At 42.4% G+C, this 20,050-nt stretch overlaps 2 protein-coding genes across 4 annotated transcripts in view; both read right to left on the bottom strand.

Moving 5' to 3' along the window:
• CLYBL (citrate lyase beta like) overlaps positions 1 to 20,050 on the bottom strand; it is a 251,284-nt gene that overhangs the window by 122,183 nt on the left and 109,051 nt on the right. The window lies entirely within an intron of this gene.
• LOC116743294 (CUE domain-containing protein 2-like) lies at positions 1,644 to 10,931 on the bottom strand. The gene is given in 2 exon segments (XM_032611676.1): positions 1,644 to 2,554; positions 10,898 to 10,931. Coding segments are annotated over 2 exon segments (945 nt in total).

Genomic DNA, 20,050 nt, shown 5'->3' with positions numbered 1-20,050 from the left:
CAGTGCCTAGATGCGTGCTCTCCACACACCTCCGCACTGCATCTCCCCATCCTGACCCAACACGGGTGTATGCATAGTTCTCAGCACCATGCTGCCCAGCACATACAGGGACTGGACCCAAGAGAGGAATGAAGGAAAGGATGGACTCAGGTCTAGATGGGTGGTGGGCTGGCAAGCGTTTAAGGAGAGAGGGCCACATGTGTCCATTAGCCTGTGTCCTCAGGGGGCTAAAAGGGAGAGTGGGCGTGATCATGGTTACGCTCTTCACAGACTTCCCCAGACTGTCTTCACAAAGGGTTGTACTAACTTATTTTGCCACCAGCGGGGCGTGAAGGTGCCTAGCTGGCCATGTGCTCATGCACAGCCCTTTGCACTCTTTACACCAGGGTTTTGGACATTCCAGGAAAAGAGGCATGATACAGTGAGTGAAGGTGGCCATGGAAAGGGGCTGGAGATCCGAAATGCTGGGTGAAGGTTTATAACGGCCTTATTTGAGCAATGATGAAACAATCTATGGATCGTGTTAAACCTTCAAGATCAGTATTTCCCACCTTGAGCTGATCTGTATTCTATCATTTTACACCTCTGCTGGTCAAATATTTTTTTTTTACTGTGGTAAAATACATATAACATAAAATTTACCATTTTAACCATTTTTAAGCATACGATTCAGTGGCATTAAATACATCCCCACTGTTGTGTAACCATCACCACCATCCATCTGCAGAACTTTTCATCAACCTGCCCATTCCCTCTCCGCCCAGCCCCTGGAAACCACTATTCTATTGTACTTTCTGTCCCTATGAATTTGAATGCCCTGGGTGCCTCATGTAAGTGAGATCTTACGGTATTTGTCCTTTTGTGACTGGCTTATTTCACTTAGCATAATGTCCACAAGGTTCATCCATGTTGTAGCATATGTGAGATTCTCCTTCCTTTTTAAAGGTTGAATAATACTCCATTAGATGTACGTACCACATTTTGTTTACCCATTCATCCACTGATGGATACGGATTATTTCCACCTTTTGATTATTGTAAATGATGCTGCTATGAAAAAATATCTCTTCAAAACCCTGCTTTCAATTCTTTTGGGTATATCCCAGAAGTGGAACTGCTGGATCATATGGTTTTTTGAGGGAAAACCATACTTCTTTCTATAGTGGCTGTATCACTTTACATTTCCACTCAAAGATTATTTTAAAATATTTTCTGCTGCATTCAAGTCCAGTTACCACTAAAGGGGTGTTTTTGAACCAAAAAAAAAAAAAAAAAGAATCTTTTTTTATGTGCCCTTGCCCTTTAGAAACTGCCTCCACAAATTCTAATAAATTTTGCTAAATTCCCATTTGTTTATAAACATAAATAATAAAACAAATAAATCATTCTGAGATAATACATCAATAAATTGCTATTTAGGACACCACACAGAAATGATATGGCCCTTTTGTTTGTTTGTTTGTTTTTCCTGGGGCTACTTCTACTGTGCCCATGGCAGCTCCAAGAGGAGGTTAGCACTGTGGAGCAAGGAAGTAGGGAAAGATGGGGGACAGGAGTTAGGGCGGGCCCTGTGTGCGGATGTAGGGCTCCTGTGTCCCTCTGGGATCTGAGCCTAGACGGCTCGGGCAGAGTCTGGCGAGTGCCTCAGTGTAAGCGGCACTTTCTGGCTGGCTTGAGGTTGACGTATGTGGCCTTCATTTCCCCAGCCTCAGGGTCCCGCACATCTTTGAATCGCTCCACTTTGGTGCTCACTACCTGGTTGTTGATGTACTGGATCAGCTTCTTGGGAGCCTCCTTAGGAGCCATAGGCCGGTGAATTTTCTGATCCTCTGCGCTATCCACCATCATGTACTTCTGCAGGATGAAGGACTTCAGCTCATCCTTTTGGGGGCCTCTGAGGCGCCTGGGCAGGTCCTGGTTGGGGCCATCCCAGGCTGGAGGCCTCTCCTCCTTCCCCTCTACCAGCATCTGCACAGCTTCTTCCGAGTCCCCTCGAGCTCTGGCCAACACTCACTGGGCCTGCTCCACCCAACAGGTAAGGAACACCTCCAGAAGTACGTCCACCCCCGGCAGCAGCTCCTCCTCAGCGCCGGATGCCTCATCTTGGGTGTCCCTAGCAGCAGTTGGAGAAGACATCGTCTCTTCTTTGAACTGCTGCAGAGGCTCTGGGGAGATAGATACCTGACCTTGGACCTCAGAGTTCTGTGGTTGCAGGTTCTCTTTGTTCCTGGCACCACTCAACTGCCCTGAGAGCTTCTGCATCATTTCCCCTATTGTACCCCTTGGGATGTGGGTGAAGCCAGGCACATAGGCCTCCATCATCTCAGTGAAGGCCTCCATGTTGAAATTCTCCTCCGATGGGCCTGAGGGGCCCAGGTCCTCAAGGACCCCGAGCACATAGAAGATGATCTCATCCAAGCCGCTGAGGTCAGCCTCTGGGAGGTGCGTCTGAACAAAGGTAAGGACGGCTGCACTGATAACCCTCTCCGGCTCCGTGCTCTCTCCCCTTCTGCTCCGTCGGGCACCGCCGGCAACTCGTCCCGCGCGGTACAGCTCTCATCCCACAGCCCCACCAATGAGCGATATGGCCCTTTAAAAGTTCTTTTAAAGCAATTTTGACTCTAAGAGCTGATAAAGGTTGAAAATAAAAATTTCTCACAGAAGATTATGCACAAATCCTGATTCTTAAAGGACTCCTCTAGTTGGGGCTGTATCTTCAATCCTCTGAAGGAGTTGGAGGAGTGTAACTGCACTCTGTCACTGCCTACTCTCTATGCTGGGAATAGAAATATTGGGAAAAATTGAGTTCTCTGTTGTAAGGCCCATGGTCTGACCTTGTATGACAATTCTGATGCTCATAGAAGAATCTGTGGGACTAGAATAAAGAACCCATTCATCGATCCTTTCCTATACACCCCCCAAATGACAGTAAAATTCACCTACAAATTCCAGCCACGCTTACAACTATTGATAACTATTTACACCAGCATCTGTAATAATTGAGGCCTACGTATGTTCTCAGTTTGCTAAGTTCCCAACTGCCCAGAGAGAGTCCTTCCCTATTTTGAAGAACTATGTTTCAGTTACTATGGCAACAGGGCAAGGAGAAGTGGGGAGCTTTCCATGGGCACAAGAGCAAAAGAACAGCTATTTGTCCTCTCACTGGCAGAACAGGGCCATTCGTGAGATTAGCATGTGGTGCAAACACAAACAAGCATGCAGCCCGCTTCAGAAAAGCCAAGACATTTTCAGGGCAAACTCTCTCACAGAGCAATTATATCACACCTTAATCAAGTGCTCCATTTTGTAATGAAAGGAAGAGATACTCTTTTGTGTCCAAAGCAGACACACACAGGATAGCAGTTTGTGGTCCGCTGTGGATTCACTTCAAAGGAAGGAGTCAGGAGGGCACAGGATGGGGAAGACCCATGGGCTGTGGGCCGGCCTTTCGGCCATCGTGGGGTGCCATGGAGAAGGAGGGATGCTGGTGAGGGACTTCCCTCCTGGCCTACACTTGCCATGGAAACCCCAGGAAAAGAGGTGAGTGTCAAATAAGGGACAGATTTATCAGAAATAGAGAAAAAAGCAGAACCCTTATTTTTGTTCACTTTGGTAAAATTTGTGTAATGCTGTTTCAGTGCAGATCTCTTCCTCCTCAGACCATCAGAATACCAAAGGGCAAAAACAAGTGACCCAGTAATGGAACTCTTTTTTTCATACAGAATGAGAAATCAAACAAACATCCATATCAAAAATTACTCATTATCCTAAGTGAAATAAGCCAGACACACAAGGACTAATACTGTACGATTCCACTTCTGTGAGGTACCTAGAGTAGTCAATTCGTAGAGACAGGAAGTATTATAGAATGGTGAGGGGGAAGGGGGAGGGGAATTACCGTTTAGTGGGTACAGAGTTTCAGTTCGGGAAGATGAAAAAGTTCTGGAAATGGATGGTGGTGATGATTGCACAACAGTGCGAATGTACTTAATGCCATTGAACAATAAGCTTTAAATAGTTAAAACAGTAAATTGTATGTTATGTATATTTTACCACAGTGAAAAGAAATTTAAAGTTAACAAATCTCTTTCCCTTGTTATATCCATGCTATTGTTTCATAAACACAAATGTACTGATGAAATTCAGTACGGATCATGCATTCAATAAATACCGAGTCCACCACGAGCTGGACCTTAGGCCAAGGGTTGAGCAAACATGGACAAGAAGCCATGTGTCCAGCAGACCCTCGCTGGTCACTGAATCCACTTCTTTGGCCACAGAACTGTAGTTCTCCAGATAGGTGCATGGGTGGGGTAAGCCCCAAGAACAGGGAAAACCCTGTACAACTGGGTGACCATTAATGGGTCCCGAAGAAGAGAGCAAGTTTTCCATGAAAACAGAGATCCACATTTATATCTCGAATGGATTAGTCCTCATAAATTAATGTGGCCACAGCACCACTCTGCCCCGTGGCACTTGGGTGCTCAGTAGCACTTCTAAGGGCAACGCTGCCATTTTTCAGAAAGGCAAATGAAGAGGAGTTTGATACAAGCCAGCCCAGCAGATGATAAGGAAGAAGACAAGGGCAGGGGTGAGGGTGTTTGAGAGGAGGTGAGGGAGAGGAAGAGAATGAGGAAAGAAAGGGAGGGAGGAGAAAGGATGGGTCCTGAAGGAAAGTAGGCGGATAAGAAAGTGGGCGGGAGGGAAGGAAGGCGGAGGTGAGGGCCAAGAGGGAGAGTGGGGGATGGGATGAGAGGAGAGGAGCTTTGTTTTGCTGCAAAGCTCCTTGATTCCGGTTGAAGAGGGGATGACAATAGAGCATGTGCCTGCTAGTGGGCATTCACCATAATCCCACTTTCTTGCTCTACTTTTGGTGAGAAGAGGAGGAGCAGAGGTTTTATCTGAATGGAAAACTAGAGGGATTTTATTCCCCCCCACCCCACCCCCGGAGTGACACTGAGGTCAAGAGGGAAACCTGCACTCCTTCACTGAACACGTTTAAGAACACAATGTGATTAGCATCTCTTCTGTTTCTGGGCTGCTTCAACCTGGGGCTCCTGGAAACACAAAGAAGTCTAAGGATGTTGTTTATCAATAGTTAACTGAGTTAATGTCGCTGAGAACTGCAGGAATGATGCTCAGGACCCTCTACCCATAGTGACTTTTTTTAAAATTAATTAATTAATTTTTGGCTGTGTTGGTTCTTCGTTGCTGGGCATGGGCTTTCTCTAGTTGCGGCGAGCGGGTGCTACTCTTTGTTGCAGTGCAAGGGCTTCTCATTGCGGTGGCTTCTCTTGTTGCGGAGCACAGGCTCTCTAGGCGTGCTGGCTTCCGTAGTTGTGGCACACGAGCTCAGTAGTTGTGACTCGCGGGCTCTACAGTGCATGCTCACGAGTTGTGGTGCACGGGCTTAGCTGCTCCACAGCATGTGGGATTTTCCCACATGAGCACATGGGCTCAAACCCATGTCCCCTGCGTTGCCAGGCGGATTCTTTATTTTATATTTCTTTATTTTATTTTTGGCTGTGTTGGGTCTTTGCCGCTGGGTGCAGGCTTTCTTTAGTTGTGCAAGCAGGGGCCACCCCTTGTTGCGATATGCTGGCTTCTCATTGTGGTGGCCTCTCTTGTTGCAGAGCACGGGCTCTAGGCACGTGGGCTCAGTAGTTCTGGCTCACGGGCTCTAGAGTGCAGGCTCAGTAGTTGCGCACGGACTTAGCTGCTCTGCGGCATGTGGGGTCTTCCCAGACCAGGGATCAAACCTGTGTCCCCGGCACTGGCAAGCAGTGTCTTAATCACTGTGCCGCCAGGGAAGTCCCCATAGCAATTTGATAGATGCATTTCCCAGTGTTGGGAATGATGAGAGGAAGCACCTGTCAAGTGCAGAACGTGGGAGCTTTTGGTAAATTGTAATAAAACCTAAAGGACATGCCAGTCAACTTCTCTTAGCCTCTGCAGAGACGATTTGGGGTTTTGGATGGTGAAATTCTGAGTACAAGGAACCAACAGCTTACTTGTTCCACTCCTGGCCATAACTGAGCACCCAGAGCAGAGCCTTATGTTTGGATTGTTCACTGCTGGCATTCCTGCCTAAGAAGATCTGATTCTAAAATGAGTTGCATAAAAGACAATATTTAGTAATGTATTAAAACAGCCAATGGAGAATACAGGAAATATTATCACCATAGGCCCACCAGAAAATTTCACACAAAAAGAGACCATTCACAAAAGTTCTCCATTTAGAGATTCCATTAGTACTCGGTTATCTTAGCTCAAAAAATAATAAATTTAAAGCTGAGATGGCCAATTCCTGGCTTGGGCAGAACTTTAGAGGTAATTGAGCAAATGTGAACTACAAAGATCAATTTCTCAACTTTTTTTTAAAGGTCACAAAAGAAGACTGTCAACCTGACAGATGTAACCATGGATTCTTTTACAGAGTCCTTCAAAAGCTCAAAGGCTGCTAAATGTGTCAAATTATGCATCTCCCCCATGACCCGGTTCTTTGATATGAAAGTAATCATGGGAGATTTTTTTTTTCCTCCAGAAAAATGGATCTGCAATTTTGAGAAAACAGTTCTCTCCGCATCTTATTTATTTTATTTTTTTGGTAGCTGTCATGAAAATCATCTAGGTTAACGGAATCTTTGTTTTCTCCCTAGATTCTCTCAAAAATTCCTTTCAAGTGTCAATCGCAATGAAATGAGGCCAAAATGTTACACAGCTTAGAATTTTGATATTTTGTTAGCTATAGTCCTTTGATTACCCTGATATGTAGATCTGGGGAAATTTTAATACTGATCTCTCTCTAGTGTTGAATAATTTTTAGAAAAAACACAGTCTAATTGCCAGACCCATACCACACACACGCAAGCTGTGAATACAAGCTGTGATCACGAATCACGTGTATGTGGCTTTGACTGTGTGGGCCCCACAATAAGATTAAGATTGTTTTTTTCCTTCTTAATTATTCAGAGCTAAGTGTGATGAAAATTAAAACTAAACATATGGATGTGATCATGAAGGCTTTCTCTAACATAGTTTTTTTTTAAAGTATGTTTAATGTGCTACAGGCACTAACTCCTTTAAATATTTAAGGCAAGACTTCCTAGAACTTCTAATGTTAGGGGAGCTTAAGATTTTTTTCTTATTCAATGCCACACTTAGCAATGCACCAGCCAAAGTGCAAAACAGCCTCTTTTTCCTTTATATTTAGTTCTAAAAGAACCCACTCTTACTGAATATGTATTGTTACTTAGTTTTCTGTGGAATGAACTGGTCAGACTCAGAGAGTAACACTTTTATTGTAAATACACAGGGAATAAAATGAAAAATTAAGAGGGGAATCCTTTCCACAAGCTGTATGTCCATGACAATCTATGTTATGGTTTATTTTTGACTTGATTCAGGGTTTTCTATGATAATGGAAAGAGAGATGGAATAGGTTATCCAGAGAACACGATAACCAGACACTTTTTTGCATGTGTCTTTGTAATGTATTAACTAATTTTAAAAACTAATTTAATCTTATTTCTATCTGGAGTAACACCGATATTTGTCTTCCTTTGGTATGTGCAACTGATATGCTAAGAAGTAGGTGGCTCGGAAGTCTGTTGGGTGACAAGGACAGACCACTTGAGACTGAAAAGTTGCTGTAGGTTATCATGGTACCATATGGACAATCTCCAAATGGTCCTTCCTCTGACGCTGGTTTCAGAAATGCAAACGGGACAGAGGAACTCTGAGCTACAAGTTAGGAGGCCTGAAACATCCATCCGTAGATAGTCTGACGTTGGATTTCAGCTTTTGCCTGCCTGGCACATTTCCCTGGCACCCTGGTTCCATGCTTCCGTCTCACATGTCCTTTCTTTCCATTCCCATTTGCGCCTCCCAAATCTCTCACCGACTTCACATTTAGCTGAGCTCACATTTCTTTGCTAACCCCGAACTCCTAGATGCACTTCCAGGGGGAATTCAACGGCCATCCATCACTCTAAATTGGTCCTTACCCTGGCAGTCACTTCTGTCTTCCTCCTGGTTCTGCTCTCTTAGCTAAGGTTAGGCTGGAGGGCTTAGCAGAATGCTGACTGTCCATATTGGCCAACCAGCTCCCAGTTAGTTTATGTTTGACTAAGTTACCCTTGCCAGGTCTCTGTGACTATAGTACAAGTGCTGAATACAAGAGCATCTATTTTGGTTCAAAAACCAAATAACAGAGCAAACTTTGTAGTAGTTCTCCATGGCATCCAGCATTTTAAAGAAAACAGAGCAAAGGAGCAAAACCTAAGAACTCAGTTTATCTCATTCCCAGCAAGATCAGTAGACTGCAATAACAGCCCAAAGGCAGGAAAAAACCATAGGATATTAAATTACAAAATACCAATATTTACATAGTAATTCCCACTAATTAAGAAAGAAAGATATAAGTTGTTTGTTATAAACATCACCAGGTCTTGAGCAAACACCAAGAGCTCACCACAGAGCCAAACCAAGCATCTGTCTAATCAGAGCCACCTTCCAGAGCATTTTATTGGTACAGCTGCAGAGCACACATTTTATCACACATGCTAATAATCCCAGTTATGCTGCCTAGATTTTAATCATTTGTTCTGGGCTTGTTTCTCAAACAATTAGCACTAATGAATGGTCAGAATACCTCGGATCATATATGCCTAATTGCAGTCAAGAGCAGTTCTCATCTGCATGTACATTTCAATTTACCTCTGGGGATAATGTTTGTTAATTGTATTTCTTTATATGCAAGCTAAGAAAAAGGCAGCTCAGGCAAAAAGGGACTAAGTGTTCTCCTCTTTCCTTTTGTTCCCACAAGAAGCTAAAGTCACTTCAAGAGGCACTTAATCCCATCATCCGCAGTTACAATTGCCTTGCAGCATCAATCAAAAAGAATCCGAAGTAAAATGATGCAGCTATATTGTGTAATTAAAAGCAATTCAGGTAGTTATTGCTTGGGGCCCTTTATGGGTCCAAATACTTAAAATGGCCCTGCAGGGATCCTAAACACTGTAGTGTTTTAAATTTGGTCAGTAATAATATCTGGAGGAAAGGAAAGAATATGCAAAAAAAAAAAAAAAAAAAAAAAAAAAACCCCAGAAGACCTCAAACAACAAAAAAAGCCCACTAGCCTCTCCTAGTGCGAACTGTTAAGCAAAACACCAGGGAGAGCAAAGGCCTGAAGTGAAAAAACCCATGACTCGCAACTACAAAGTGAAATAAACGTAGAAAATAAGGAAGGAGAAAAAGAAAACAATTGATGTTTTCCAAATTCAACAGTCCCTGTCCCAATCCAACTTTCGCACTTAAGAAAAAAGAGTGTCAAAATGTTGACTGGGTCTCTTCCACCTGAAATGAAACAGCCTTGTACAACCTATATTATAAAAAATAGAGGCTGTGTGAAAATCCAAACTTATTAAGAAAATAAATTTATGGTATATTTAATGCTACAGTTACTTATAAAGGAAAGATGTGAAAAGTACTTTTTAAAAGTTTGGCACAGATTTTTTTAAAGTGATTTACTTAAATCATTTTTAAAAATTAAATGCTTTGGCTTTTAAGGCTTCATATATGGCTTTTTAAGCCAACAAGAGTTTAGCACAGTATTTTCTGTTGTGTGCTTTTAACAAAGAGCCATCATTGACAGGAGGCTGGGAAAATGCATAATTCTCTGGTTTTGATTCTTGGCTAAAATATTTTTAAGTAAAAACACAACTCCTCAACAGACTAGATGTTAAAATAACAATGAGTGTTTAAGTTTTATCATCAATTCCCCTTTTATAATAAAAATGGGAAAGAAGGCTTCCTGTTGATTTACGAAAGGATTTCGGGGAAAAATGCTAAGCGTGTGCCAGAGTGAGCTATTGGATATTAAGGAACTTTTTTTTTTTTTTTTTTTTTGCGGTACGCGGGCCTCTCACTGTTGTGGCCTCTCCCGTTGCGGAGCACAGGCTATGGATGCGCAGGCTCAGCGGCCATGGCTCACGGGCCCAGCCGCTCCGCGGCATGTGGGATCTTCCCGGACCGGGGCACGAACCCGTGTCCCCTGCATCGGCAGGCGGACTCTCAACCACTGCGCCACCAGGGAAGCCCTAAGGAACTTTTTATGAAAGACACCAGTTTACTGCCAGGATAAGGTGCATTCTAGAAGCAGATGACTAGTGAAAATATTCCATATCACTAGAATACAGCACTTTGCAGCAGCCTCTATAAATACTTTCTAAAATACTGCTTAGTGGCAAATGTTAATTGTGGCCTGGAAAGTATTATGTGTGAGCATGTGAGGGTCGTAAGATTTAACATTCAAATCACAAAATGACTGTCAGGTGAGATAGCCAACAACAGTTCATTTAAACACAGAATTGACCTCATTTTCCACACAAATATTCTAGTAATTTAAGTGAGTGCAAAAGCCTACAGCTGAAAAATGCAAAAGTACTCCCTCAAAGTTTAACCTTGGGCTTCCCTGGTGGCGCAGTGGTTGAGAGTCCGCCTGCCGATGCAGGGGACAGGGGTTCGAGCCCCGGTCCGGAAGATCCCACATGCCACATGAGCGGCTGGGCCCGTGAGCCATGGCCGCTGAGCCTGTACGTCCGGAGCCTGTGCTCCGCAACGGGAGAGGCCACAACAGTGAGAGGCCCGCGTACCGCAAAAAAAAAAAAAAAAAAAAAAAAAATCTGCTTACTGTGCTTCTTCCATTATATTGATCATAGTGTTAGGGATACTATACATGCTCAAGCAGTTTTGTGTCGTAAGTACTTCCTATAAACTTAAACCTATTTATTATTATTCAGCATCCAGTCTTCAAGCATCCGTTCAAAATCATTACCCTCAATGGGTGGGGAGTGGGGTCTGACATCCCCCCACTGCAGTATTCTTATCACCCTTACCTTCTAGCTGCCCTTGTGAGGCGTCACACTCCATGGGACTAAGAAGAGCAAGTGGGTGACAGAAGTGCCCTGGGATTACTTGAGCTTGATTCCCTGTCTCTCCACCACCACCACCAAAGTGCCCACATAATTTACTTCATAATCAGGTACCGGTGCTTCTTTGCCACGACTGTGCTGCCCTACCTGAAGGCCAGGCACCAAGCTGAAAAAAACCCTCTATTTTGGATCCACCAAAGTATCTGTTCATGTCCTACAGTTTTTATTTCACTAGCCTTTGGATTTAGACAGGCAGGTACTTATTCTTAGGGAAAGGAAGTGTAAACTTTTAACAAGGGACATTTTAGGAATACCCCAAACTGCACTAAGTAAGAAGGAGGAAAACAGATCAATGATAATGAATTGCAGGCAAAAGTCTGTACTGTGATCTGTCTCCTGTAACAGTTCCCAGACAGGTGCTTATCAATATCATATTTCTTTCCTTCCACGCCCCAGGTCTCCTCACTGCTCCCCTGTCCCTGATGCTCCCCTGGAATTCCCTGTGGATGGTGCCCACCACAAACTGCCAGGAGCAGCCCTACAACCGGCCCCTTCAATTCTTGCCATTGATCCAGCTGTGTGCATGCTGCCTAAATGCTGCCAGGTCAAGCTGGAGAACAGGACTTGAAAATTCAGTGCTAATTACTCTGATTACTGTCTGTGTCTCAAGCAGCCAGAGCCTCCGGGAAGTTGTCTACATGCGACCTGTCTCTGAATCCAAAATCTCAGTTTGAGAGATGCAGAATCTATACCTGAGGACTTTGCAGCTCGTTAAGTTATAATATGGGCATCAAGTCGTTCATGATACCTTCTCCCAAAGCATATGACTAAGGCAAGCCCAGAACGTGGAATGTACAAGACAGATGCAGAGGGGAAAGGATCAAACAGAACCCACGTAGTCACAAAAACTGCAAACACCAGCCCTGCAACATGATGCTCAGATGGCGATTTTCTTGAGATGACTTGAGACCCTTTGAACTCAATGAAGGAGTGAGTAGGGACTTAAGGGAACATGCTCACAGGCGTCCTCGGTCCGCAGAGCCAGAGCCAGCTTGTCGTGAGAACGCTGAACTTCTCAGGATCCATGCCAGTTGTGTATTTACCACTGAGCTCCCAAAGGCAGATGTACTAGAGTCAGAAAAATGATTTCATGAATATATTTATATCACATAAAGAATCCAAAAGACGTTGATGGGAGAGAATGCTAAGATAGCAGTTTACTTTCCTGGGATCACCAGCGTTTCTTTACATAAATTTGAATCATTTGGAAATAGGCTGGGGAGCAAGGCAGCTAGTTTTGCTCTGGAGTACATGGCTTGTTTTCCTTTCTTCACAGACTATGTGCAGATATGCTTGTCCCTGACCAAGTTTATATAAATAGAGTTCTTCCCAGGGCATGAAAAGTAGAACAGAATTAATTGCTCTGAATCATCATGCAGAATTCTGAAGGGATTTCTATTCTCACAGTGACATCACAATGCTAGGTTTCCAGATGCTGCCAAAGAGTTGAGTGTGATTTCGCCTCTAACCCATCACGGGGGCCCTTCTGCAGCTGGCGGGCACCACACAGGCTTTCTGATATGTGCCCAAAGCAAGGATTCTGAGGAAGAGAGGCTTTTCAGGGGACACTCTGGCCCTAAGTGGAGTCCCAAGACAGTAGGCAAAACCTGAACTGTCATTTTGAGTCTGGCCTGAATTGGCCAACACACGTCAAACACCACAGGGCCTTTATGAAAACACAACTTCAAATATTTTTCTTTCCTCCCCTCATTTCCTTCTTTCAAGTACTTAGTTCACAAGGTGTGTCTGTTATGTGTGTTTATTTGAAAACAAAACCGCTTTTAAAGGGCTCAGTTGTTTTACAACAAGAACCCTGAAAATAGAAGATAAAAATTTCAGTATGAACCCATTCTACAGAATACCATTATTTGATGACTTATTTAAGTTATTTGCTGATTACTCAATCTAAACACAATTTTAAAAATAGAAGGGGATTCCCTGGTGGCGCAGTGGTTGAGAATCTGCCTGCTAATGCAGGGGACAGGGGTTCGAGCCCTGGTCTGGGAAGATCCCACATGCTGCGGAGCAACTAGGCCCGTGAGCCATAACTACTGAGCCTGCGCGTCTGGAGACTGTGCTCTGCAACGAGAGGCCGCGACAGTGAGAAGCCCGCGCACCGCGATGAAGAGTGGTCCCTGCTTGCCACAACTAGAGAAAGCCCTCGCACAGAAACAAAGACCCAACACAGCCAAAAAAAAAAAGTAACAAATGTTCAAGTACAATTGGTGTCTTAAAAAAAAATAGAAGTGATGGTATGTTTCAAAATTTTGGTAACTTTAAATGGTAATTTTTCTCTTTTTAAGAATTAAATGAAATCACAATGTTAGCTTACCAAAGCAAACAATTCCTGTATTTAAAAAAACGTACTGAGCTCCATGTCAGGCGCTCCTGCCACTCAAAGTGAACAATCCTGTAAGTCAAAACTTTTGGATACCTTTTCATTTTTTTGTTCTTTCTGTGTACAACGAGAGAGCCAGCAAATCTCCTTAGTCTGTTTCTGAATCTGGGTCTATGGGTCTGAATCTCTGGGTCTGTTTAGTTGGCAATAAGAACTTGGCCCTTTGCTTAATTTCCAAAATATACAACAGCTCATACAGCTCAGTATCAAAAAAACTAAGCAACCCAACTGAAAAATGGGCAGAAGACCTAAATAGACATTTCTCCAAAGAAGAAATATAGATGGCCAACAGGCACATGAAAAGATGCTCAACATCCCTAATTATTAGAGAAATGCAAATCAAAACTACAATGAGGTATCACCTCACACAGGTCAGAATGGCCATCATCAAAAAGTCTACAGATAATAAATGCTGGAGAGGGTATGGAGAAAGGGAACCCTCCTACACTGTTGGTGAAAATGTAAATTGGTGCAACCACTATGGAAAACAGCATGGAGATTCCTTAAAAAACTAAAAATAGAGTTACCATATGATCCAACAATCTCACTCCTGGGTATATATCTGGAGAAAACTCTAATTCAAAAAGATACACGCACCCCAATTTTCATTGCCGCACTATTTACAATAGCCAAGACATGGAAGCAACCTAAATGTCCATCAACAGATGAACAGATAAAGAAGATGTGGTACATATATACAATGGAATATTAGCCATAAAAAAGAACGACATAATGCCATTTGCAGCAACATCGATGGACCTAGAGATTACCATGCTAAGTAAAGTAAGTCAGAGACAAATATCATATGATATCACTTATATGTGGAATCTAAAAAAAAAAAATGATACAAATGAACTTATTGACAAAACAGAAACTGACTCACAGACATAGAAAACAAATTTATGATTACCAAAGGGGAAGGCAGGAGGGGAGGGATAAATGAGGAGTATGGGATTAATAGATACACACCACTATACATAAAATAAACAACAAAGATTTATTGTATAGCACATGGAACTATATTCAGTATTTTATAATAAACTAAAATGGAAAAGAATATGAAAAAGAATACACACACACACACACACACACAACTGAATCCGTTTGCAGTACAACAGAAACTAACACTACATTGTAAGTCAACTATACTTCAATAACAAATAAAAAAAAACTCAGCCCTTTGGCTGTGGACACTAATACAAGTTGATTAGCATCCAGCAAGGCCTGGAGTGGGGCCACGCTCATGGGTGTGGACCACCTTGCTTACCATCTTCCTTCCTGGTTAATTGTAGGGACCATCCAAGTCATCATCACTGGGTTTCTCAATGGCCAAGAAATCCTTACATTTGTTCCTTTTCTCAGAAAAATTCTTCTAACAACCATCTGCCCTACACCATACCACAGGCATAATCTGTCCCCTGCAAGCTGAAAAATAGCTTACTCTACAAGCCCACTAAATAGAAAATGCACCAAAAATAGGCTGTGATCAATACAAATAAGTACAAGGAAGACTGCTCCAGAAATAATTTCAATTTTATACAATTGACTTGTTCTTTCAAGGAGCCCTTAATTTACTCAGTCCCTGATTGAGTTGTTACATGAATCAGGAAGGATTAACTATGAAGATAAAGGCAGATATTTCAATCAGGGAATACTCGCGATGGTTTAATTAAAGAATTTTTGCATTTCACTTACAGAACATTGCTGCTTAAGTATGGCATGGCATTTATTTAAAATGTCCCAGAAGCAATTAAGCCCTTGATTAACAATAAAATTTTCTTCCTTAACTTCATTCTCAATTACCATGAAGCTCATTTCTCATTGCCTGGAACTTCCAGCACGTGGTACTCATGGCTTTAACTTGCATGTGATTCCACATAAGACACCTAAAAAGGTTAGAAGGAATTGAGGTACACAGGAACTAGCCTCTTCTAAAAGGTGGAAGTCTTACCTGTTTTGCAGTTTGCTCACTCATCTCCTTCAGCTTGCAGCCTAGCCACGTCCATGTATATGTGACGACTCCGCTCCAAGTTATGGGAGGAACAAGGGCATGTGGTGAACAGGACACAATTCCTAACTCTGAGAGTTCAGCTTTTCTTGAACTCAGAGCAGACCTGGATGTGGTGACACCTTAAGTGTGTCACTTAACCTCTCAGTCTCAGATTCAGATTCTGAGTTGGATGTAATAATAGGATTGTTGTGAGAAGTCTAATGAAATGATGCACGTGACACACCTGATAAAGTGCCTTGCACACAGGAAGTCCAATCAATAATAGCTCCTACTATTAAGGATAGGACACCCCTCTTCCTCTTCCCTGACCTCTGTGAGCTAGTCAGGTGGGTCTGGAACAGAGGGGCGCCTAGGATTCACACACCCACACAGACAGATGGTGGAAGGCACTCTGTCACACCCGGGAAACACACCTACCAAGGGGGCTGGGGAGCCCGCTTCCATGCTAAGGGTTGGCACCACAGAAAATAAAGAAGTCAGATTTATGTCTCCTCTCTGATGCCCCCTAAGTCTTCACAACTTAATAGCTGGATAAGTGATCTACACATTTTGACTTATCTGTGAATTTGTCATCAGCTCTACAAGAGTGTTTCATGATTATCTGTGTACATTAATCTACGTCTGAAGAGAAGAATCAAAAGGGTTTTGCCATTCATTTTATTTTAACGTTAGACAAATTTTTATTCAGTATTTCACTGATTCAACAAATAGATATTGGACATGTAAGCCAGGCAGGGATATCCAAATGGGGAGGAGAGAATCAGCCTTGGGGGAAGTCGAGGTCTAGCTGGGGAGACTGGGGTCTCTAAGGCAAGAGGGCAAATTCTAACTCTAGTTGGAAAACAGTGGGAAGGGCGATTCTGAGAAGGCTTCTCAGAGGTGGTGACAACAGATGGGGCCTTGGAAGGAGGAGGACAAACTCCAGAGGCAAAAAGTGCATTGTGGACGCAGTATAATGAGAAAGATTTGAGACCATCTCCTCAAGTATCACCAGTGATTTTCTTTCTTTGCAAATGCCATGCCTACCTCTAATTCTTATCTGTTGCCCTCCTGCATATGGGGGATTTCCAGGTATAAACACCAGCTATTTGAAATACCAAGACAATGTCCTTTTTCCAACGCTGTACTCTGTCACAGATGGTGACCAAAACAGTGACACTCAATATCCTAAAATTTTCTGACCTAAAAAAAACTGCCAGACTTCCCTGGTGGTGCAGTGGTTAAGAATCCACCTGCCAATGCAGAGGACATGGGTTCGATCCCTGGTCCGGGAAGATCCCACATGCCGCAGAGCAACTAAGCCCATGCGCCACAACTACTGAGCCTGCACTCTAGAGCCTGCGAGCCACAACTACCGAGCCTGTGTGCCACAACTACTGAAGCCCACACGCCTAGAGCCTGTGCTCCGCAACAAGAGAAGCCACTGCAATGAGAAGCCTGTGCACCGCAACGAAGAGTAGCCCCCGCTCACCGCAACTAGAGAAAGCCTGAGCGCCGCAACGAAGACCCAACGCAGCCAAAAATAAATTTAAAAAATAAATTTATATGAAAAAAACTCCCTTTTTTACTCTTCAGTAACATTTATTTATGCTTTTAAAATCATCTTTGAAATATATAGGACTTAAGTAATAATTCTTCTTAAGTAGATAGGGTGTTCCTTTAAAATCAGAATCATGTTGAAAGGAGATAAAACCAGATTATATTTTGCATTATCTGAAGCTTATGAGAGCATTACTTAGGGACTTCCAGTATACAAGGGACAGTATGTCTGTCCACAGATACAAAATTTTAAAATGAAAGGCACCAGGATTCATACACACTAAGGCAAACAAACTTAAGTTCTCAATGGTAGTCTTTGTTCTTTTTTTTTGCTTTTTAACATCTATTGAGTCCTTTACTTGCATTATTTCACTTAATCCTTCCCAAAATCCTACAAAATAAGTACTATATTGCCATCTATTTTACATCGGGCAACACAGGTTTATTTTATTCTGTGACCTTAAATTTTCAAACAGGCAGCCGCTGATACTATTATGCCACATTTCACAACTGATACCAGTTTTTTCAGGGCACTGCACAAGCCAAAGAATATGAACTCCATCCATACTGGCTTCACGCTTAAAAAAGAAAATTGAAATAGAGATTTAGGCAAATAATGACAGTAAAGATGCCTTTTTTTCTCTTCAAAATTTTCTTTACGTGACAGTTTAGAACAGGACTCAGCAAACTTTACCTGAAAGGGCCAGATAGTAAATTATTTCAGACTTGTGAGCTGAGAGACAAAGTCAAGGATATCATACAGGGACTTGTGTAACAAGAGGGAACACAAACTTCCACACGCTTGGTAATGACAAAATTCAAAATTAAATTGCGTACAATTTTTTTGTAATACAGTTCTACTCACGAGAAGAATAGCACTCCTTTTGGGGGGATAGCATCTTGCTTAATTGGAGTTCAAAGGTAATGTTCCTATTCTTAATTCATTCATCTGGAAAAACCATTCTTAGTTCGAGAGCTGCACAAAAATAGGTGGCAGGCAGAATGTGGCCCTGGGACCCTGGTTTAGAATATTTCTCTAAGGCTTGAGCCACAGACAACTTCATTTACGCTGGAGACCCAGAGTTTCACAGGCACAGAGCCCAAGTCACAGAGAAGTACCCATCTTTGAATTACAGGCCAGTGTACTGGTCCTGATTCTTATTTAGAGACATCAACAAGTAGAAAGCTTCCAGGGCTCCTGGCTCCCTTCCCCTGTGATTCTCATTTTTTTATATCACTTGTTAACTTGGGAGGTTTGAAGTCGCTGCCACACCTACTAGTTTGTGCTGAACTAAAGAAAAGTCAGTTTGGTGTAAATCACGAAAAGCAACTGTATATTCTCCTCTATTTGTGGCATTTAAAAAAAAAAATCTCAGTTTCTCTTATTCCCCTTATCCTGACACCAATAAATTTCTTTTTTGGTAAAGTTTTAACAGATCAGTTTTGTGTTCCTAAGTATATCCAGCATTTCACCCTCCTTTTAAATACAAAACCCAGAAACTTAGTCTTCTGTGGGCTCCCTGCTCTTTGTGCGACCACAGGGTAGGGGTAGGGGAGGAGAGGGGAAAAGGGTGAGGAAGGAAGATACTGGCTCACAAAAGTCTAGAAAGTATTTGACTAAAAAAATAGAGAGCAGGGTGGAAGAAATGAATCAGAAATCCCACAAACAGAGGAGGTTATTTTTTCTTTTAAAAGATTAAGGATTGCAGGTTTTCATGCTTACTCAGATGGAAAAAGAAAATATTTCAACCTCTTTGCCTCATTCAGTTTGGGTATGAACAAAATAAAGGCCAGGCACATTCAAAACATCCATTATAATTTTCTTCTTCCCTTTAAGATGATGAGACAACTGGTGAGAGATTTGGGATTACACTCCACACAGTAAACAATCATGGGAAAGAAAAGTGGGAAGCAAACCCAAAACTCAAAGGGATCTGGAACTGGTACAGCTCTTCCCTGCCTTTCACGGTGACAGACATTCTAGGTAAAGCTTCCTTGCCATTGTGAGTTAAATTCCAGTTCTAGCATCAAGCCGGACACTCTGATTCCAGCTGTTCAGAACAAACAGGGAAGTGCACATAGCTGTTTTATACAAGTGTCCAAAGAAGCATGAGCCGTTTCTTTTGAGGAGAGGAACCATATTTTCCAAATTAGTCCAACTTGTGGTTGACAGGCTGAGCGCCTGTTTATCTCCAGCTATAAGTTACGCGTGCTCCTGATGACTAATCATGCCTTCCAGGAAGCAGTTCACCACCACCATACTGTATACTGGGAGTGCCCAAGATAAAATGCAAGGGAAATAGACAAATGAGGAGAGGGAGGAAGTGAAGGCAGTAATTTTGACAATAAAGTGGAAAGGGTTTCAAGGGTTCAAATTACAACAGGGTCCTTCAATTCAGCTTGAGCAGCCCTCCTTGTCTACACAGATAAGGCTGTCGATTTGCCTGTTAGCGCCAACTCCCCAGTGATTAAAATTTCTTCAAGATCTCTTCTTTAACCATCCCTACTGCACAGTACATCACTGGGACTCCAAGATCTTAAAAAATTAAATAACTGGTCACAATGAGAAGGAAGAACAGGAGGTAATATTTGAGAGGGGGAAACAGACAGAGAACGGACTTTAAGAATCATGATTTTAGGGAGTCGTGATTGTACGAAGCACTCTTTTTGCTGACCCTGGCACTATACCTTATACATAATGCATGCTAATTAAACATATAAATGAGTAAAAAAAGAATGCAAAGGCCAAAAATCTTAAACTAGTTTTATATAAATATCTGTTCCTTAATCATGTAGTAGTGATAATAATTATTTGTAAAGAATTTTAAAAATTAGAAGAGCAAGTAGAATCACACTGCTTACTTACCAACCAGTATACTGCGTTAACCATGAAAATGAAAACAGTGATACAGTCAGGAAATTGCCAAGGAAGTCGATGTATTAATATTTTTAAATATCTTTGAGTGAAGTATAAAGTTGTCCTGTAGAAACTGAAGGTGGGGTGCAGGTAAAGGATGCCTCTTTTACTACACACCGTGTTTTTATATTTTAGCTCTATTTTTAAGCTCTCAAGATATTTATAGCACTTATTTAATGGCTATGTTCTCAG

This window comes from Phocoena sinus, chromosome 18 (genome assembly GCF_008692025.1).
Source record: "Phocoena sinus isolate mPhoSin1 chromosome 18, mPhoSin1.pri, whole genome shotgun sequence".
Lineage (NCBI taxonomy): Eukaryota > Metazoa > Chordata > Mammalia > Artiodactyla > Phocoenidae > Phocoena > Phocoena sinus.
This window is presented reverse-complemented; position numbering and strand designations above follow the sequence as displayed.